This window comes from Vulpes lagopus, chromosome 8, assembly GCF_018345385.1.
Source record: "Vulpes lagopus strain Blue_001 chromosome 8, ASM1834538v1, whole genome shotgun sequence".
Classification (NCBI taxonomy): Eukaryota; Metazoa; Chordata; class Mammalia; order Carnivora; family Canidae; genus Vulpes; species Vulpes lagopus.
The window spans coordinates 85,038,517-85,058,180 of record NC_054831.1 but is presented as its reverse complement, the minus strand read 5'-3'; the positions used below and the strand labels follow the sequence as shown (position 1 = coordinate 85,058,180).

At 34.2% G+C, this 19,664-nt stretch overlaps 1 protein-coding gene across 4 annotated transcripts in view; it reads right to left on the bottom strand.

Moving 5' to 3' along the window:
• The window catches only part of LOC121497121 (ankyrin repeat and KH domain-containing protein 1), a 121,247-nt gene that overhangs the window by 41,919 nt on the left and 59,664 nt on the right, over positions 1 to 19,664 (bottom strand). For 2 of the 4 annotated variants that reach the window (XM_041766272.1, XM_041766271.1), the window contains exons 11-14: positions 6,224 to 6,311; positions 3,080 to 3,207; positions 2,728 to 2,871; positions 902 to 1,004 (exon numbers count right to left, since the gene is read on the bottom strand). In XM_041766272.1, coding sequence (XP_041622206.1) covers positions 902 to 1,004; positions 2,728 to 2,871; positions 3,080 to 3,207; positions 6,224 to 6,311 — 463 coding nt within the window. Of the gene's footprint in view, positions 1 to 901; positions 1,005 to 2,727; positions 2,872 to 3,079; positions 3,208 to 6,223; positions 6,312 to 9,963; positions 16,036 to 19,664 lie in introns of those variants that run through there. The other 2 variants (XM_041766270.1, XM_041766273.1) reach the window with 2 other exon arrangements.

Genomic DNA, 19,664 nt, shown 5'->3' with positions numbered 1-19,664 from the left:
CTCAATACTCTAAATTACTCAAATTAACATAATTAAAAAGAAACTTCTGCTTGCTGTTATAATAGTCAACAATAATCAACTTTTCTTAAATTAAAATATTAGAGATACTATTAGTATACATACACACCTCATTGTGATTTCAAACATCTAGAGCTTGGTTTTTAATATACTGAATGAAATATGCTCATAAATTTGTTTTTATTTGGTTTTTGATACCATACATATTACCTATTTTATATCCCAGAACTCAGACAGGACAACTATACATGATTATCAAATGAAGGTACTTTATATTTACAAGTGAAGAAGTAGGAAAATATTGAAGCTTATAAACTTGAGCTTTAAGTTTCAAGCTTCTTCTTAATATTCACTTGGATATTATTTATATACTTTTTGACAGTTATTTGTCCAGGTTCACATAATGACAGATGTTAGGCCATCATCATATTCAGCATTATATGAAAGAAACTAAATATAATTCTTAAATTTCTAACTCCATGAGTTGCATCAATGCTACTGAGATTTAACTAGACAGTATACATTTTCATTCCTCATATTGTACTACTGTTTAACGAGAGAACTGTCAAGTGGAAAATGAGTATCTGATAATTTTTTGCTGCTATAATATAATCCACACTTGATATGCTTTTTAAGTATTTTTATCTGTGCCAGATGAAAACTACACCTAGAAGTATGTTAACAAGAAAATTAAAAGTCAAGTAATTTTTCCTGGTTTTTATCTCCTTTCTTTTATAAATAGTCTGTAAGACTATTAGCATTTGTCAGAAATACCTACCTCAATTAATCCTAGATACACAATAACTGTATACCATTAAGTACTTTTATGAATTCATTAATTATATAGAATACCCATTTTAAAGAAAATAATTCAATAACTAACCTTTTTGTACCCCTAAAAGGGCAGGAGAGCTCTCCTGTGATGTTCTGTCAGGTTCCTGGGGAGGTACAACCATGGCAAGTGTGTGCATTGGTACACGAGGAACCTAAAAAGTTAACTCAGAAAAAATATCATCTCAGACTGAAGAATAAAACAAGGGCCCATAAATGAAATGGAAATTTAGATTTTCTTCATATAGTGCCAAATTTTTTGTTTCTTAAAAAAAACAAAAACAAAAACCCAAGCTTTCAGCAAGGAATCATTTCTGAAAATACTGAATCAGACAAACTTAACCAATCTATACACAGTGAATGACTTAAGCTAAACAGGATTAGTATTACTCTCTTATTAGAGAGAAAGCCTTGTTGGACCTTGTTGGTTCTGATTATAGCTACGAGTACAAGTCATGTTATTAATTAGCCAATTTACCCATGTTCAAACTCTGTATAAGTAAAAAAAAGAAAATCCAACAAAGTCACTAAATTGGGGTATTTTAGGGGGTCCTTGGGTGGCTCAGCGGTTTAGTGCCTGCCTTCGGCCCAGGGTGTGATCCCCAGGTCCTGGGATCGAGTTCCACATCGGGCTCCCTGCATGAGGCCTGCTTCTCCCTTTGCCTGTGTCTCTGCCTCTCTCTCTCTGTGTCTCTCATGAATAAATAAATAAAATCTTAAAAAAAAAGGGGGGGGTGTATTTTAGCAGTTCTCAGGATAACGTTGTAGAAAAGAACTCAAGGGGCACCTGAGTGGCTCAGTTGGTTAAGCATCTGCTTTGGCTCAGGTTATGATCTCGGAGTCTAGGGACCAAGCCCCACATTGGACTCCCTGCTTAGTGAGGAGCCTGCTTCTCCCTCTCTCTCTGCCACTCCCCCTGGTTGTGTTCTCTCTCTCTCAAATAAATAAAATCTTAAAAAACAAAAACAAAAAAAACCTTAAGATTTCACTGAACTTTGTATACTTAGTATATTCTCTCCATATTTTTTAGGTAGATTTAAAAATTACTTTAATGACTTCTTGGTGCATATATCCTGGTTAACTATACTTTCCTGGTAGATAAAAGTAGCTATCTCTAGAATAATTAATACTGTCTTGAGAGGTACTAAGGAAGAAGTTATCTCTTAGTTTAAGGTTATGCTTAATGTATTAATTAAAAACAAAGAACCCAGGGCAGCCCGGTGGCCCAGCGGTTTAGCGCTGCCTTTGGCCCAGGGCCTGATCCTGGAGACCCAGGATCGAGTCCCACATCGGGCTCCCTGCATGGAGCCTGCTTCCCCCCCTGCCTGTGTCTCTGCCTCTCTCTCTGTGTTTCTCATGAATAAATAAATAAAATACTAAAAAAAAAAAAAACCAAAAAAACAAAGAACCCTGGGGATCCCTGGGTGGCTCAGCGGTTTAGCACCTGCCTTCAGCCCAGGGTGTGATCCTGGAGACCTGGGATCAAATCCCGCATCGGGCTCCCTGCATAGAGCCTGCTCCTCTCACTGCCTGTGTCTCTGCCTCTCTCTCTCTCTGTGTGTGTCTCTCATGAATAAATAAAAAATCTTAAAAAAAAAAAACAAACCCTAAAGACTATAGTAAGATGAAAACTTGGAAAATATTTATTTATATTTGGTATTAAGTGTTTTTAAAAAAGAACATTTTTTCAGTAAATAAGACAAGAAACAATTTTCATGTGCTTTTGAAGGAAATAAACATGATTCTAAATTCTTTAAGATTTATTTCAATATGTAACAGAAAAGAGAAACAAATCCATTTTCATTAAAGCTAATATTAAACAAAAACTCCCAATCAATTTGGAGGCTTTATATTTATAAATGAGCTGTTTTACTTTACCTGAGATTGATCTTGAGAAGATGAGGTGAGCTGAGACACATCTGTAGTAGGAACTGACAGAACATTGTTTGGATAATCCAATAGATAAGAAACAACATTAGTATGGCCACCTTTTGCAGCTTCAATGAGCATTGTCGAACCATCCTGAGAAAAATTGACAAAACCATTAATCAATTATTCATAAATTTCTTATGATTGCTATAGACATTTAGTTTTTTAGCAGCCGGTCTAGAATCAAAACTCATTTTTAAAGAGTAATGAATATTAAGCACTGAGATCAGGCAAACACATCTTCAATATCTTTTAATAATAATGTATATATTATTTATTTACTTATTTTTAGGTAGAATACCTTGAGTCGATGAGTAGGGTCAGCTCCATGAGCCAAAAGTAACTCAACAACTGCCAGGTGACCTCCTGCACATGCCAGAGATACTACCGTATGATCGTTATTGGCTGTAGCCCTGTTCACATTGGCACCTTCAAAGAAACATAAACAGCAATCTTAGAAAACGTTGGAATCAATCAAGGTCACAAATAATATCAATTTAGAGTTTTTTTTGAAGTATGACATAGATATAAAAAAAAGTGCACAAATCCTAAGTGTATGGTTGAAAATTTTTCACAAAGTGAACATACCTGTGTAACCAGCACCCAGATCAAGAAACAGAACATTATCCACATGCCAGAAATCCCACACCTTGTGTCCTCTTTCACTCACTACCCACCCTTCCAACGATACTACTCTTCTGACTTCCAAACTGGTTTTAGTTTTTGAACTTTATATGAAGGAAATCATACAGTGTATATCTTTTGTGTCTGGCTTCTTTCACTCAATATAATATTTGTGAGATTTATCCACAATGTTGCACATAGCTGTAGTTCGTTCATTCAATATCACTTTTAAAATGGAAAATCTAGAAGACTAATAAATATATATAGGTTAATGTAAGCATCAAATAATATCATTGTATGTAACTCAAAATGTTGTAAAGACATTTTTTATATACTTCTAGAATGTGGCAATATAGCCAGGTCTCAAAGTAGAGAAAACAGGTCTTTTAAACAATATCTAAGAAATCTATAATTCTTCCTACAGTGTATTTTAGAGTCAGAGGGACTTGGATATGGAGAGAAGACAAGAATATCCAAAAATGTTATCTGAAATGCTATTTAGCAAGTTGTTAATAGCTTTGTTCAACATGATCTGAAGAAAGTCTAAACGCAAAACCTTTTCTTGGTTTCTTTTTTGATAAATTACATTAATTGTTTTCTCAATGCCCCAAAGTCTCAATCAGATAGTTAAGACTATAGCAATATTGGGGACGCCTGAGTGCCCCAGCAGTTGAATGTGTGCCTTCAGCTCAGGCATGATCCTGGGGTCCTGGGATCGAATCTCACATCGGGTTCCCCGCAGGGAGCCTGCTTCTCCATCTGTCTATGTCTCTGCCTCTCTCTCTCTCTCTGTATGTGTGTGTGTGTGTGTCTCTTATGAATAAATAAATAAAATCTTTAAAAAAAAGACTATAGCAATATTCCTTCCTTAATTCTAGACTTAGTTTATGAAGATAAAAATAAACCCATGGGCAAAAACAATATAATGAATTTATTTAATTTTCAGAAATATCTAGCTGAACCTAATCCTAACTCACATAAAAGTACCTTTTGGGAAAGGCAAGACACACCAATATTCTTACATTACCAACAAGTGATTATTTTAAAAGTTGTTAATAATAAATTTAGATGGTAGGACTGTTGAGCAGTTACTATAGCCTAGAAAGGTTATAATCAATGTGTTAAGTCTGATTACATGATTAGCAGGGTTGGTGTTGGGTGAGATTAGATAACCTCCTTAGTAAGGGAACATGAGAGAATTCCCAAGGTTACCCATCTGTTTATTACTTCAGTATGTCTGAAGTGAATAGCTTTTACAGAATATGTTATAACATTATGTAAAGATATGCCTTATTTGGTAGCAAAAATGTGCTATTAAGAAAATAAACCTAGCTGTATCCAATTAAAGACAAAAAGAAGTATATTTAAAATGATAACATTTGGGCAGCCCTGGTGGCTCAGTGGTTTAGCACTGCCTTCAGCCCAGGGTGTGATCCTGGAGACGCGGGATTAAGTCCCACATCTGGCTCCCTGCGTGGAGCCTGTTTCTTCCTCTGCCTGTGTCCCTGCCTCTCTCTCTCTGTATCTCTCATGAATAAATAAATAAAAATCTTAAAAACAATAAAATAAAATGATAACATTTTTATAACATTTTTATGGTGGCACAAAATACCTGAGTTCTGTTGGAATGTAGATATAAATTTTTTATTTTTATTTTTTTAACAAAATTCTTATTTTAGGGGCACCTGTGTGGCTCAGTCAGTTAAGTGTCTGCTTTCAGCTCAGGTCATGATCCCAGGGTCCTGGGATCGAACCCCCAGGTCAGGAACCCTGCTCAGCAAAGGAGTCTGCTTCTTTCTCTCCCCCACACCCGAGCTCTCTCTCACTATCTCTGTCACTATCTCAGTCTTTCTCTAACAAATAAGTAATGACATATTTTTTTAAATGTATTTTAAAATTCTTATTTTAACAACATGGTATCACCTGAGTGGACTCTCCCTGCATTTTGCCATCCTACCCCAGGATCTTTCATCAGATACTAGAATACCTCTAACACTATAAACAGACTCAGGCTGAACCAAATAAAATTATGAATATTGCCATTTTTGATGTATAAAATGACAGTTTAATGGTTCAAACTAACATGGGTTTAGCAGTATTTCACTTTTCGATAGTGAACAGTCTTGAACTACTTCTTTACCCATTATTCGAACTTCTTTGCTTAAAAAATTCTAATAATAGAACTTCTAAAGGAATATAAAAATAACACCCTTGTATATATCTTTAATTCAGCTGTACAATAAACAATAGTGGCAGACTTTCTGCTTCCCCATCCCACCTTCCAGCAGAACTGTCTTATCATTAAGTGCTGAACAATACTCTATCCACTAAATATAGCTGGATGTTTTACATTTGACTTTTCCAAATTTGGGCAGCAATAATATGCTGCTTGGTTGCCAAACTCCAAACTCCAAACTAATATAGAAAAATCCCATTGAGGGGCAGCTCCGGTGGCTCAGCGGTTTAGCGCTGCCTTCAGCCCAGGGCCTGATCCTGGAGACCCGGGATCGAGTCCCAGGTTGGGCTCCCTGCATGGAGCCTGCTTCTCCCTCTGCCTGTGTCTCTGCCTCTCTCTTTCTCTCTCTGTTTGTCTCTCATGAATAAATAAATAAAATCTTAAAAAAAAAAAAAAAAAAAAGAAAAATCCCATTGAGTACCTCATGAATTCTACACTTACTAAATTAAACAGAGCAAGAAAAGACTAGGATATAATACTTTTCTGTAGGAAAAGTAGCTCTAACATAAATTGTAACAGTTTAGGGTCTTTTTTTTTTTCCAGAAATTATAGCCTCTTACAAATGATTACTTGTACTTCCCTTACCTTTGCTAATAAGAAACTGCACGGTGCACAAATGACCAGCTCTTGCAGCTTTCATCAAAGGTGTTCTTCCACCCTCAGATTCATGTTCCTATTAAAGAAACAAAAGAATCATGCATCAGTGCCAATTTATTAACCATCTATTTTAAACAGTACAAATGACATGAGAAATAAGATTTAATACTTACTGTAGTCACTAATACTAACTGTCTCCATTCCTCCAAAATGTAGGATTAATTTCCATCCACAGTAGTAGTAACTTTTTAAGGTAAGTTCACTTTTGCATACCAAACAAAAGCATTTAAAGATAATACTCATGTTTAGTTTGAGTGTCAAAGAGAAATAGCTACATCTTTCTAATCCTAAGGTCAAAAAGATGTTTTCCTAACTATTTACATGAATTGTGAAAAAAGAACCTTAGTTTTACACATGATTAGGAAGATCTTGATCTTGTCATATTAGAAACTACTAAGAACTTTATCATAGGATAGAAACCAGTCTCTCTCTCTCTCTCTCTCTTTTTTTAAGATTATTTATTTAGAAACCAGTCTCTAAAAACACAATGGTATTTCAAGAGTAAGAGAAAAGAAAAAAGATTACCAATGAAGCAGACATATTTTTAGACTAGAAATTAAATATATGAATAGTGAAAGGCAAAAGCAGCAGTTTTATAATAGCAGAAAGACAGTTATTCCTTCTAGGAAGTTTGCCAGGAAGAGGAATGAATGATAAAACAGCTTGCAACCATCCTAATATCAAATGCCCCTAAAAGGAGCTTGCTAATATGGTAAATAGTACTGTTTGGAAAACCATGAACTCTTATTACATTTATCTGAATATTAAAATGAGCACTGAGTGTTGTATTTAAGTGATGAATCACTGAATTCTACTCCAGAAATCAATCTTGCACTTTTAAATAAAAATAAAAATAAAATAAAATATACCTGATACACTGCTTCTATGAAGCAGTTTGCTCACCTATCCCGTTTCATTATGTATGTAAACATTAATTTCTGTTGTTCTGGTCCTCTTTTGTTAATAAGAAAAACTTAATAAAGGGGTGCCTGGCTAACTCAGTTCTAAATGTGTCTTTGGCTCAGGTCATGATCCCAGGGACCTGGGATGGAACACCACATTGGGCTCCCTGCTCAATGGAGTCTGCTTCTTTCTCTCTGCCCCTCCACCCCACTAGGTGTGTGCTCTCTCTCTTGAATAAATAAAATCTTAAAAAGAGAAAAAAGAAAAAAACTTGATAAAAAACAGTGCTTAAGGGCGGCCTAGGTGGCTCAGCGGTTTAGCGCTGCCTTCAGCCCAGGGCCTGATCCTGGAGACCCGGGATCGAGTCCCAGATTGGGCTCCCTGCATGGAGCCTGCTTCTCCCTCTGCCTGTGTCTCTGCCTCTCTCTTTCAGTATGTCTCTCATTAATAAATAAATAAAATATTAAAAAAAAAAAGTACAGTGCTTAAGTCAAACTTTACTTCAGCTCTATGCTAATTAACTCAGAGAATCCTTTGGCTACCACAGTCAAAAATACTGTCCTCAGGGCGCCTGGCTGGGTCAGTTGGTAGAGTATGCAACTCTGTGGTTGAGTTCAAGTCCCACATTGGGTGTGGAAATTAACATAAAAAAGAAATTTTTTTTTTTAAGATTTATTTGAGAGGGAGGCGGGAAGTGAGAGAGCACAAGCAGTAGGGGCAGAGAGAGAGGGAGAGAGAATCTCAAGCAGACTCCAAGCTGAGCATGGAACCCAATGCAGGGCTTGATCTCATGACCCCAAGATCATGACATGAGCCTAAATAGTCAGAGGTTTAACGGACAGAGCCAACCAGGGGCCTCGAAAAGAAAAATCTTTAAAAAAAAGAAATAGTGTGCTCTGCCAATAGGATACTTTTTAGTCTGTGTATGTAACTATATGTAACCTACAACTTAGGCAAACTAACAATGATAAATACTGTCAACCCAATGGAAACTTTAAACTGGCCTGCAGTGTCAGGAATTATACTCTAAGAGATTTAAAAACGTTTATCTTGATAGTACAGAATTTCTCAACTTCTTATAAAAATTAATTTATGCTTTGACTTCTTGTTATACATATTGATGAGATGGCAATCTTTACTAACTTTAAAATATAGAAGATGGTTAATACAGGTGATGCCAAAATCTTTTGGCTTTGGAATGGATTTTGAATTTACATTCAAATGTAGGCAAATCTAACATTCTGGCAATTTACTTAAAATGAAATGGAATATACATTAAGAAGATGTTATTCAGAAAGACCCAGAAAGTTTGTTCAGTTTCTCCATCTCACTTTTTCCCCTGATATTAATGCAATCAACTACACACTGGAAATAAATTGCTCCTTTGGCAATCTGTTATTTCCACTCCTGACTCAAGGCCTTTCTGCTCAAGCTGTTCTTTCTTCCCTGTAACTTTTCTATTAAGTCCTTTTCATCCTTCACATCTCAAGCCAAGTGTTATTTCCTCAAGGTAGACCTTCCTGAACTTCCTGACTCAATCACTCTATTATAAACCTTCCTCGACTTATGATGGAGTTACTGCAGATAAACCCATTTTAAGTTAAAAATATCTTAAGAAAACACATTTAATACACCTAACCTACCAAATAGCATAGTTTAGCTAAGCCTACCTAAAACATGCTCAGAACATTTACCCGCAGTTGGGTAAAGTCATCAAGCACAAAGTCTTCTTCATAATAAAGTACTTAAGATCTCATGTAATGAATGAATACTGTACTGAAAGTAAAAAATGGAATGGCTGTAGCAGTAAAAACAGTGTGAGTGCATTGGTTGTTTATCCTTGAGATCACAGGTCTCACCACAGCTGCTGCTCACTGCTGCTGCCAACATCATGAGAGTATCTTACCATATATCGCCAGTCCAGGAAAATGTCGAAATTCAAAATTCGAAGTTGGTTTCTACTGAATACATATCGCTTTGCACCATCATAAAGTCAAAAAAATCATAAGTGAACCATTGTAAGTCTGGGACCATCTGTATGGACATAGCTATATGAACTATGCCTTCATAAGTTTCAGTCATATATTAGTTTGTATAACTATTTGGCTAACATGCTTCTGCCACTAAACTGTAAGCTCCATGAGAACAGGAATTGTGTCCATTTTTGCTTACCATTACGTATCGAATGTCTAAAACAATAAGGTGTATGAATTGGTTTACCAAGAAGGAACCTAAGTGTAACTGACCTCTCAAATCTTCCCTCCTAGTACTGAGGTTTGAAGTTTTAATTTTCTACTAGGTAAATAAGAGAAAGAAAAGTTAATTTAACAATAAATTAAGAGCAGTAGCTAAACCCAGTTAGACATTCATTATCTGCATTTGATAACACATTGTTACTGGAACATGGGTGGGCAATATTAACGTCACTTTTCCTTTCTCTTTCTTTCTTATGTTTTAAGCCTAGTAGTGACACCTATCAGCATAACTAGGTCCCATGAGTAATGGCAATGACAAAAGATTGTGAAAGCCCTTAATTTTATTTTATTTTTAAAGATTTTATTTATTTATTCATGATAGACACACAGAGAGAGAGAAAGAGAGAGAGAGAGAGAGAGAGAGGCAGAGACACAGGCAGAGGGAGAAGCAGGCTCCATGCAGGGAGCCTGACATGGGACTCGATCCTGGGTCTCCAGGATCAGGCCCTGGGCTGAAGGTGGCGCTAAACCACTGAGCCACCCAGGCTGCCGGAAAGCCCTCCTTTAGAATAAACTTTTAAAATAACTGTTAGTTCTGCATATATAAAAAATTACTAAAGCTCTTAAAAGACAAGAAATCAGAAAGTACAGTCCCAAGATCCTCATCCCAAGTCAAATTTCCAAAATTCAACATACTAATAAAATTTCTGAAATAAAAGGTGTGAAAAGCTGCCTATTTTACTTTCCTCCTTATTCATATATATATATGTATTCTTTGGTTTTGAAAAACATAATTATATTTGAGGAAATGGTTGGTAAAACAATGCCCCAACTTTATACTATATTTATATTTCATGTCCTAAAATCAATAATGTAAATCCTATAACATACATAATTTGTTCCAAAATACCTGACTACTAAATTCTTCTCTTAAAATAGGAATCAGACACATCTGGGTGGCTCAGTCGGTTGAGTGGCCACTTCCTGATTTCAGCGTGGGTTATGATCTTGAGGTCCTGGAATAGAGCCCCACAGTGGGCTCTGTGCTTGGTGGGGAGTCTGCTTGAGACTCCTTTTCTCCTTTATCACTCTCCCCCCTTTGCTCTCTCTTGTGCACATGTGCTCTCTCACTCTAAATAAATAAATCTTTAAAATAGGAATCAAATTTGTATATACTTACTTATGAATGTTGGGTTTTGTTAGCACCAATATTGTTCAAGATCAATCAAATTTTAGGATATAAATTATGGTATTTTTCCAACGTTATAAACTTATATATTGCACATTGTAACATTCTTCTTTCTCTGTTCTTGGAAATAGCTAAAACAATTTAGGGTTTATTTATTTCTTGAACATTTGGTAAAACTCACCTATAAATTCATCTGAGCTTCCTACCTTCATTGGATGGATGATTTTAAACTACCGGTTCAATGTGTAATACTTATTGTTCTACTAAGGTTTCCTATTCATGAGTCAATTTTGATAATTTATATATTCACAGAAAAAAATCAGTATTCATTTCATGTAAGTATTCAAATTTATTGATTGTTCAAATGATTACCTTATAAATTTTAAAGATCTCTACTGTATCATATAGTTATGACTCCCTTTAAATTTCTATCATTTACCTGTGCCTTTGCCCTCTGGAAAAAAAAAAAGGGCCTTATTTTATGTTTCAGTAGTTGTGTTTTGTTGTTGTTAAATCAGCTTTTAAGTTTGCTTTTCTTTCTTATTTTTGTTTTCTATTATATTAATTTTGCCTTTATCTTTATTATTTCCTTCCTTATTTGTGCTGCTTGTTGTTCTTTTATTAGCTTCACTTACTCTCATTTTATATATATAAAAAGTTTTCCTTCTAAGGACCACTTTACCTGTAACTTTTCACCTAAGTTTTGATGTGTAGCTTTTGTGATAATTTCTTTGTAATTTTTACTATGATTGCTCATTAACCCATTAATTATGTGGAAGTATTTTTCTTATCTAGGTATATGGGATTTTTTATTTTTTAAATTTTTTTTCTAGAGATTAAAAAAGGACATTTTATAAAGATAAAATGGTTAATTTATCAGGAAGACATAGTAAGTATGTATGAGATTTTTTAAAAAAGGTTTTATTGTTGATTTGCAATTTTAAAGCAATAGAGATCAAAGAATTTAGTCTGTGTGACTAGGAGTTTGTTTTAAAGATTTTGTGGCCTAAAACATGGACAATTTTTATACATGTTCTATGTACTAGAAAAGAATATATAGTATATATGATGGAAACAGAATGTTAGCTCTCTATTTATAGGAACAATTTTTATTTTTCTATTCTTAGCAATTGTTTTATCTGTTTGATCAGGCTCACACAGAAGTGTGTGGAAAAATCCTAAACCCACAAATATAGACCTATTTTTCTTGTAACTTTGTAATTTTCTCTTTTCTTCAGAGGGCAGATTATTAGTTGCTGATTAATAACTGACTGTTACTATCAGGTGAAGGAACATTTATCTCTAAAAATGTTGACTAAAAATCCCATTTCATCTGATATTAATATTGCCTTACATAACTTTTTCCATCATTTTATCAATCTTCCCCTATCAGTTTGCTTTAGATTTATCCTCTGAAAAAAAATTGACTAGATTTTGATTTTTAATCGAATTCAAAATTCTCTGCCTTTAACAACCGTGTTCAATGGGTTTATATTTGTTTTGATTACTAATAAATTTTGCAAAAAAAAAATCTTTATTCAGTACCTGATCCTCCTCTACTAAACACAGGGATCCTAGCATGGTTTTTCAACCTTCTAACACATCCTTCTGAATTTCATGCTATTGCTGTCTAGAAGTTTAGTATTACTTTGGTTTTAAGCATAAAAATTTAGGTTTTGTATTAAAAAATTTATATTTATGTTTTACTAATTTCTTTGCTTACCGTAGCTTCCTGCATCCCACGCCTTCCTCCAGGATATATCTTTCTCCTTATTGAAGTACATATCTTTTAGTAGTTCTTTTGGTAAGGATGTGAGGTGGTAAGCTCTTTTATTCTTTGTAGATCTGAAAATAGGCTTATTTTTTCCTTCTCTGGAAGAGTAGTTGAGTACAGAATTCTATTTTTTTTTCTTGGTATTTGGAGGGTATTACTCTCCACTGTCTTCTGTGATTATTACTGATGAGAATCTGCTGTCAAAAATGTGATTGTTGTTCCTTTGAAGTAATGCATTATTTTCCTCTAGTAGTTTCTAAGATATTCTTCATCGTTCAAATTTTACAGTTTCATTTGTTTTACTTATTAATTTTTCAACCAAGTATTCATGTCTGGCTTCAATTCCAGAAAATTCTCTATCATTATCTCTTCAAACATTGCCTCTACTTTGTATTTCCATCCTCTCATTCAGGTAATTCAAATGTGAGGTAGTGCTTCTCAATCTGTCCTCTTTATCTCAATTTCTCTTTCATATTTTCCATTTCTTTTTCTTTGCAATCTTGTGTTATTTCTTGTTTTATCATCTGATTCACTAATTTTTATTCAACTGTGTCCAATATACTATTTATCCCATATATTGAGTCTTTATTTCCACAATTTTCTTCCCCCAAAGCTTAAATTTATTTCATACCCATCTGTTCTTAATTTATAGTTACTGGCTTTTGTTTCATTGTCTCACATTGTTTTTGGCTATTGCTTACAGTTTAGAATAAGCATGTTTAAAGTCTTTTATTTCAATTGCCTGGGTTGTATTCTCCTGTTCTGCTGCTTTTTGTTTGTTTGCTTACATTTTGACTATCTCGAGGTAGATTTGCTCCTGAACTTCATAATTTTTTTTATTTGAAAAGCTCATTTTGCATAAGAGTTTTTTTTTTCTTTTATTTCTATCCACAAACTTTTCCCTTCTCATCAGATGCTTTGTAAGTTGCCTGAATCTGGCCTTAAAAGTCCATTTCTGAAGTAGATCTTTCATTGGCAACTTAAACTTCTGGCCTCATGGAGTTATTTCAGTTCTGCTCACTGAATTAAAAAATAGTGTCTTCAAGTTTTAGTTACACTGTTTTCTTTACATCTTCATTCTAACAAGAATAAATAGATAATTTCTAACTGCAACTGCAGGAAGTTGCTTGAAGATTTTTTCCATCTTTGTTCACAGGTAGGGCAAAAAGTCCCAGTCCCTTGTTTCAATCAAGTAGACTAGATCTACTGGCCTTCTCCATTTGTGATGCATTCAGTCCCTATTACCTACAGAAATTGAAATCCCAGTCCCTATGCCCACCCCCCTTTTAGTTTTAATTCTCCTTGGGCCTATAGCTTCAGCTGTGGATCTATATGCTCCGTTTCTAGTCCAATGTTCTTTAATCTTGTTTCTCAGTAGAGCTATATATTTTTAGTTTAGTTTGTTTTTCTACCATATTTTATTTATTATATCTATGTACTTGAAATGATAGAGAGCAGAGAGGTTTCAAATATACTAACACTGACTTTACCTTCATGACTGGACATCATTTGTACTTTTATATAAACAAACTTGAGATAGCTGAAACGGACTCACTCAACATACAATAACCTAGAAAGAGAGAACTTGGCCTTTAAAAGGAAAGGTATTAGGAGTTTTGTATATTTCACAAATAGTTTTAGATCAAGAAAAAAGTAGGTAAAAGTTTTCCTGCTTTGGATAGTAAAACTAAAAAATGTATATATGTTATTCCTTAATAAAAAGTTAACATTTAAAAAGTGGGAGGTCATATTTAAAGTTAATTAAGGTAAGCTAATCAGTAATGGTTGAAATATACTGGTAAATGGAAAATTCAGCTGGTAAAAGGGAAATTAGAACTTTAAAAGTCCCTGAAAATCTTATCCATGAAAAATACACGGCAAAGTTCTAGTTCTGATGAATAAAGCACTAGGAGGAAAAAAATGTAGTTTTTGCCCATTTGGACTTAGAGCACAAAATTTAAATTAAGTTTATTTTTTAAAAAGTTAGTTGATTTCCTTTAAAATCACAACCATGGACAACAAAGGTATACAGAGAAGGACTGTAACTATATCACAGAGCTTCTTGAAGTTGGAGGAGGAGAACATTGTCAAGGGATGTACCAAAATCACGAGAGAGGGAGACTGCTTTATACTATATATTTACTAGAGGATTCTGATACTCTCATCTAGGGGGTATGTTCTTCCAATCCACCACTGTTTTAATTATTACCTTACCTATTTATTTATTATTACCTCAGTGATCTGCTGTTACTGATCTTATTCATATCCCTAAGGTCAACTGAGATGGAAAAAAGATTGAGGCATTACTCTAGGGCTTCTGTTTAGCTCAGTTACTAAAAATCACAAGTAACAAAGAGAAAAACCAAACTTACTCAGTTCAGATGGAGGAAGAATGATGGATTATAAAGCAAAGATGGAAAAGGAGGAGAACTCAACACTGATGCAGAATAATCTATGGACTCTAGCAATATCGCAAAGTGCAGAATATGGAAAACTTGCCACCAGAACCTCCTTGGGTATCATTTAAAATCCAGATTTCCCCATTTCAGATCTGCTGAATCTGAACCTCTAAAAGTGGGGCCACAAAACTCATTAAAAAAAAAAGTATCCCAAGTTTTGAGAATTCTAGCTTAGAAAGAGATATTTATAATCACGTTTCCTTTAACCAATCTGGAGAGAAAGAAATACTTTATCTGAAATAACATTCAGCTTTATATTTTTGATAGGAGCCTGAGATACTATACAACAGAGTAAAAATTCATATTTTCACATAAAATTTAATGAAATATATTATTTACTTTGTTCAAAATAGAATGACTATAACAACTTTTCATTCAACATGCCAATAATGAAGGTGCTTAATAAGCATTATGATTAAGAGAGACTTGAAACTGGAAAATTTATTTTAGAAGGCCTAAGTTAATTGTGATACAATCACAATTTGTTCCTAATTTGAAAATTAAACACTGCTTCCTGAGTTTAAACAAATCTCTCTGGATTAAAATGGATACTAAATTTGCTTGACTCTTAAAACCATCAGGCACAAACTTAAAACATTTTCTCAAAAGAAATGTTTGCTTATGAAAAAGCATTTACCTCCTTAAAAACCAATTTCAAAATGAAATTACAGGGACAATTTTATTAAAATAATTTTAACTTTATAGAAATTAATGGCATGAATAATACAGTAAATGTTTCACTAATTTTTTTGTTTGAGGATTATATAAAAAACAATCCAATGTAGCTCCCTAAGACTGAGTTTCAGAAATTGATGAACAAATTTGAATGCAAAGGACTTTATAACTAAGAATTTCTCTCTGTAGTATGTTGAATCTCCCAATAAGGAAGAATGCAAAAGAACTATCTGAATAAGAAAAATCTATTTTCAACTAAGAGATGTTTTAGGAATACCACATAAAAAGAATACTAAAGAAGCAAACTACTAGTAACATAAATCTCTTTTTATTGGAACTTCATAATCTTTTTCAATTGAAGAAGATTTCCTTTGTCACCCAGCAAGGTCCTGGAACGTCTTGGCTGGAATTCAGATATCCAGAGTTCTTGTTACCTACAACAACTATTCTTTATGTAGTAGCTTACAAGCATCAAAGGCCTCCCTCACCTGATGCTTGGCCGGATCTATGCCCTCCAAAATAGTCTTCATGTCCTCCTGCTTGTCCTGTGAAAGGAAAAAGAAGAACTCACGGATCTTATTCCAAAAATGAAAATCACATTTGGCCATGAAGACCTTGTGACTGGTATTTCAGGTGCTGGGCTTTGTAAACTCAGGATCTTCAACTAAAAAGATTCTCATCTATAGAGACCATAATCTCAGGAGTAGACTATGATTTTTTTCCCCATTAATGTGGTTCTCTACAATATAACTTCAATATAAACTTTAACACATACAGAAAAATTCTGCTGAATTACTTGAACTCATGCCTTTGTCTTCAAATACAACTAGGCCCCAGAATCAAGAGCAGTGTCTTAATATCTAACCCAGGAAAATAATTAAATCAAAGGTCTTGGGAATATCAGAAGTTGGGAGAAAAAGTAAGGAAAATACTATAAGGTGTTTAAATAGTTACATAGTTTTCTCCCTGATTATAAATGCCCTTAATACTCATACTTTTCAACTAAGACAGGAACCTCCAAAGAACTTGAGATATGGAATAGATCTATTTTCTCTCAATATAGACTTGTGACAGAAAGTACCTGAAGATGAGACAGGGATACAGTAGAAGAAACAGCAATAAGCTTTTCAGTCACTAACCAGGGTCAAGTAAGTCTCCAAATAAAAGAAAGATGGCCTAAAGAAAGCTTTACTCTTTTTTTAACTTTTTAAAAAAGATTTATTTATATATTTTATTTATTTACTTATTTATTTTTAAAAGATTTTATTTATATACTCATGAGAGACACAGAGACAGAAAGGCAGAGACACAGGCAGAGGGAGAAGCAGGCTCCATGCAGAGAGCCTGATGTGGGACTCAGTCCCGGGTCCCTGGGCCAAAGGTGGTGCTAAACCGCTGAGCCGCCCGGGCTGTCCTATTTATATAAATATATATATATATATATTTTTAAATTTTTATTTATTTATGATAGTCACACACACACACATACACACACACACACACAGAGGCAGAGACATAGGCTGAGGGAGAAGCAGGCTCCATGCACTGGGAGCCCGACGTGGGAATCGATCCCGGGTCTCCAGGATCATGCCCTGGGCCAAAGGCAGGCGCCAAACCGCTGCGCCACCCAGGGATCCCCCTATTTATATATTTTAGAGAGGGAGAGGGAGAGAGCACAGTGTGGGGGGAGGGGAAGAAGGCAGAGGGAAAGGGAAAGAATCTCAAGCAGACTTCGTCCTGAGTGTGCAACTCCCAGGGGCAGCAGCAGGGCTCCATTGTATGACCCTTGAGATCACAACCTGAGCTGAAATGCTTAACCACCTGGGCCACCCAGGTGCCCCAAGAAAAATTCACTCTTAAGTCACTCCTACCTCTTATTTGGGTGACGTGCTTAAGGGGACATGTGCTCCTCTGGTAGAGATTTGGTGAGAAAGTATGCCGAGACAATTACAAAATCTGAAGCTATTAGGACTTACTTCCTTTCTCTGCCCTATCCCCACACGATGTTCAACAAATAGCAAGCCTCATTCAAATACAAATAATAAGCACAAAGTATCCAACAGAGAACCTACTAGGGAATTCCTACAAAAATGGAAACAATTAAATTTTAGTCAAATATCCCCTATACTTCCAAATAAAAAAAAGAATCTGAACTCTTTAAATAACCAAACAAAGTGATGTAACAGCAAGAGGAGATTTAAAAGTTGGAAGAACAGAAGAAATTAAGTAATAATAAAATAATGAAACCATGAAAACCACATAGAAGCAGAAATGTACAGGAAAATTAGTGACCTGGAGAATGGGTTTAAGAAACAACACAGAGGAAAAAATAAAGAAATGCAAAGAATCAGATATAAAGATGAAAGAGACAAGAAGAACCCAATATACAAATAATAAATATTCCAGAAGAAAACAGAGTGGAAAAAGAAGCCTTCAAGGATAAAGTACAAGAAAACCATAGGAGGGGGAGGAGAGAAGACCTAAGAGGATGACCTATAATCTTCACACAGAAAGCACTCATGGATTTCTAGAAAAAATTAATATAAAATAATAAACACTAAAACATAATTCTGATGAAATCACAGAGGTTTAAAAGTGTAATGACTAATGATAATCCAGGCAAAAAAAGGAAGTTACTCACACATAACAGGGAATAATCTAGCAAGCTTTGGAAATATTCAGTATCAGAAGACAGTAGAATACATGGCTTAAAATTTTGAGGAGAAAAAAGAAGTGATTCAATAAGTTTATATATGGTTACATTTATTTATAAATACAATATATAGTAGTCTCAAAAATATGAGCACACCTGTGAACTCTTTTTTGGGGGGGAGAAGAGTAAATTCAAATAAAAATACCAAATATCTGCCAGCCAAAAGGAGAGTCAAGTTTAGGAACTCAGGAATTAAGAGGTACATACTGCAAAAGAGTAGTATAGCAAACACTGAGTCCCCTAAATATACAGTTGGAGTTAAACAACTGTGAGAAATAGGGCCATAAAACCGAAATGTTAATGTTATAAAACCAAGACAGTGCAAAATAAAAAAACTTATACAAATCCTATGGTGGAAGATATATTATCCTCTTTCAGAATGAAGTCAATAGATACTATTTAAATATTTGATTTTTTTTGAAAAAATTAATGTTAAAGAAATTAACAAAATATTTCAAAGTTTGCATTTGTAAATGATGTCTGAATACTCTTTCAGAAAATAACTTTATACCTTTGTTTTACATAGTTCACAAAAGCTTTAGGAGCAATTAATGAGTAGTAGCCCATAGGGCTACTTGGAACAGAGAAAGATTTTTTAGATAAAACAAACATGAGGACTATGATCAAAGATTAGGAAATTAAACAAGAAAGAAAGAAGGAAAGAAAAGAAAGAAAGAAAGAAAGAAAGAAAGAAAGAAAGAAAGAAAGAAAGAAAGAAAGAAAGAACTCTAACTCATGTTAACAAGATGTGGGGAATCAGGTCTCAACTGTTAATAGAAATGCAGACTGGTTCAGAATTTTCGAACAATTTGGCAACAGCTATCAAAATTTTAGATGTGGGTCCTCTGATAACCAGTAATTTCATTTCTAGGAATTTATCCCTACAGATATATTTACAGAAGTAGCAAAAATATATAAATACATTTAACAACACTTAGTATACCACCATTTATAATATTTAAAAACTGCAATAACTCAGAAGTTTATGAATAAATAAATGGTCAATAAATTATATAGAACCCTGGGACCTGTGGAAAAAACTGAGAAATCTATTGGAACTAATATAGAAAAATATTATAAGAAAAAAATTTATGGAAGAGTGTATATATATATATATATATGTGTGTGTGTGATAAGAAACCATTCATATAAAAAAAGACATATTGCTCACATACACAAACTATATATATGTTCAGGGGATAGAAATGTCTAGAAAGACAAACAACATATTGCCGAAATTAAAAAAAAACAAACAAACAAACTTATGAAAGAGGACCTGGTCCGCATTTCCATTACATAAGATTTAATATAGATACAAATTAATCTAAACTTTTTCTTTTGATATAAGTCCAATCAAATCTCATTTCAAAGAAATAAATTCCATGAATAAGGACGAGAGTGTTAATGCATCCTTCTCCAAATCACTTAGTTTCAAGTATTCTTAAAAAATGCCCCAAAAAG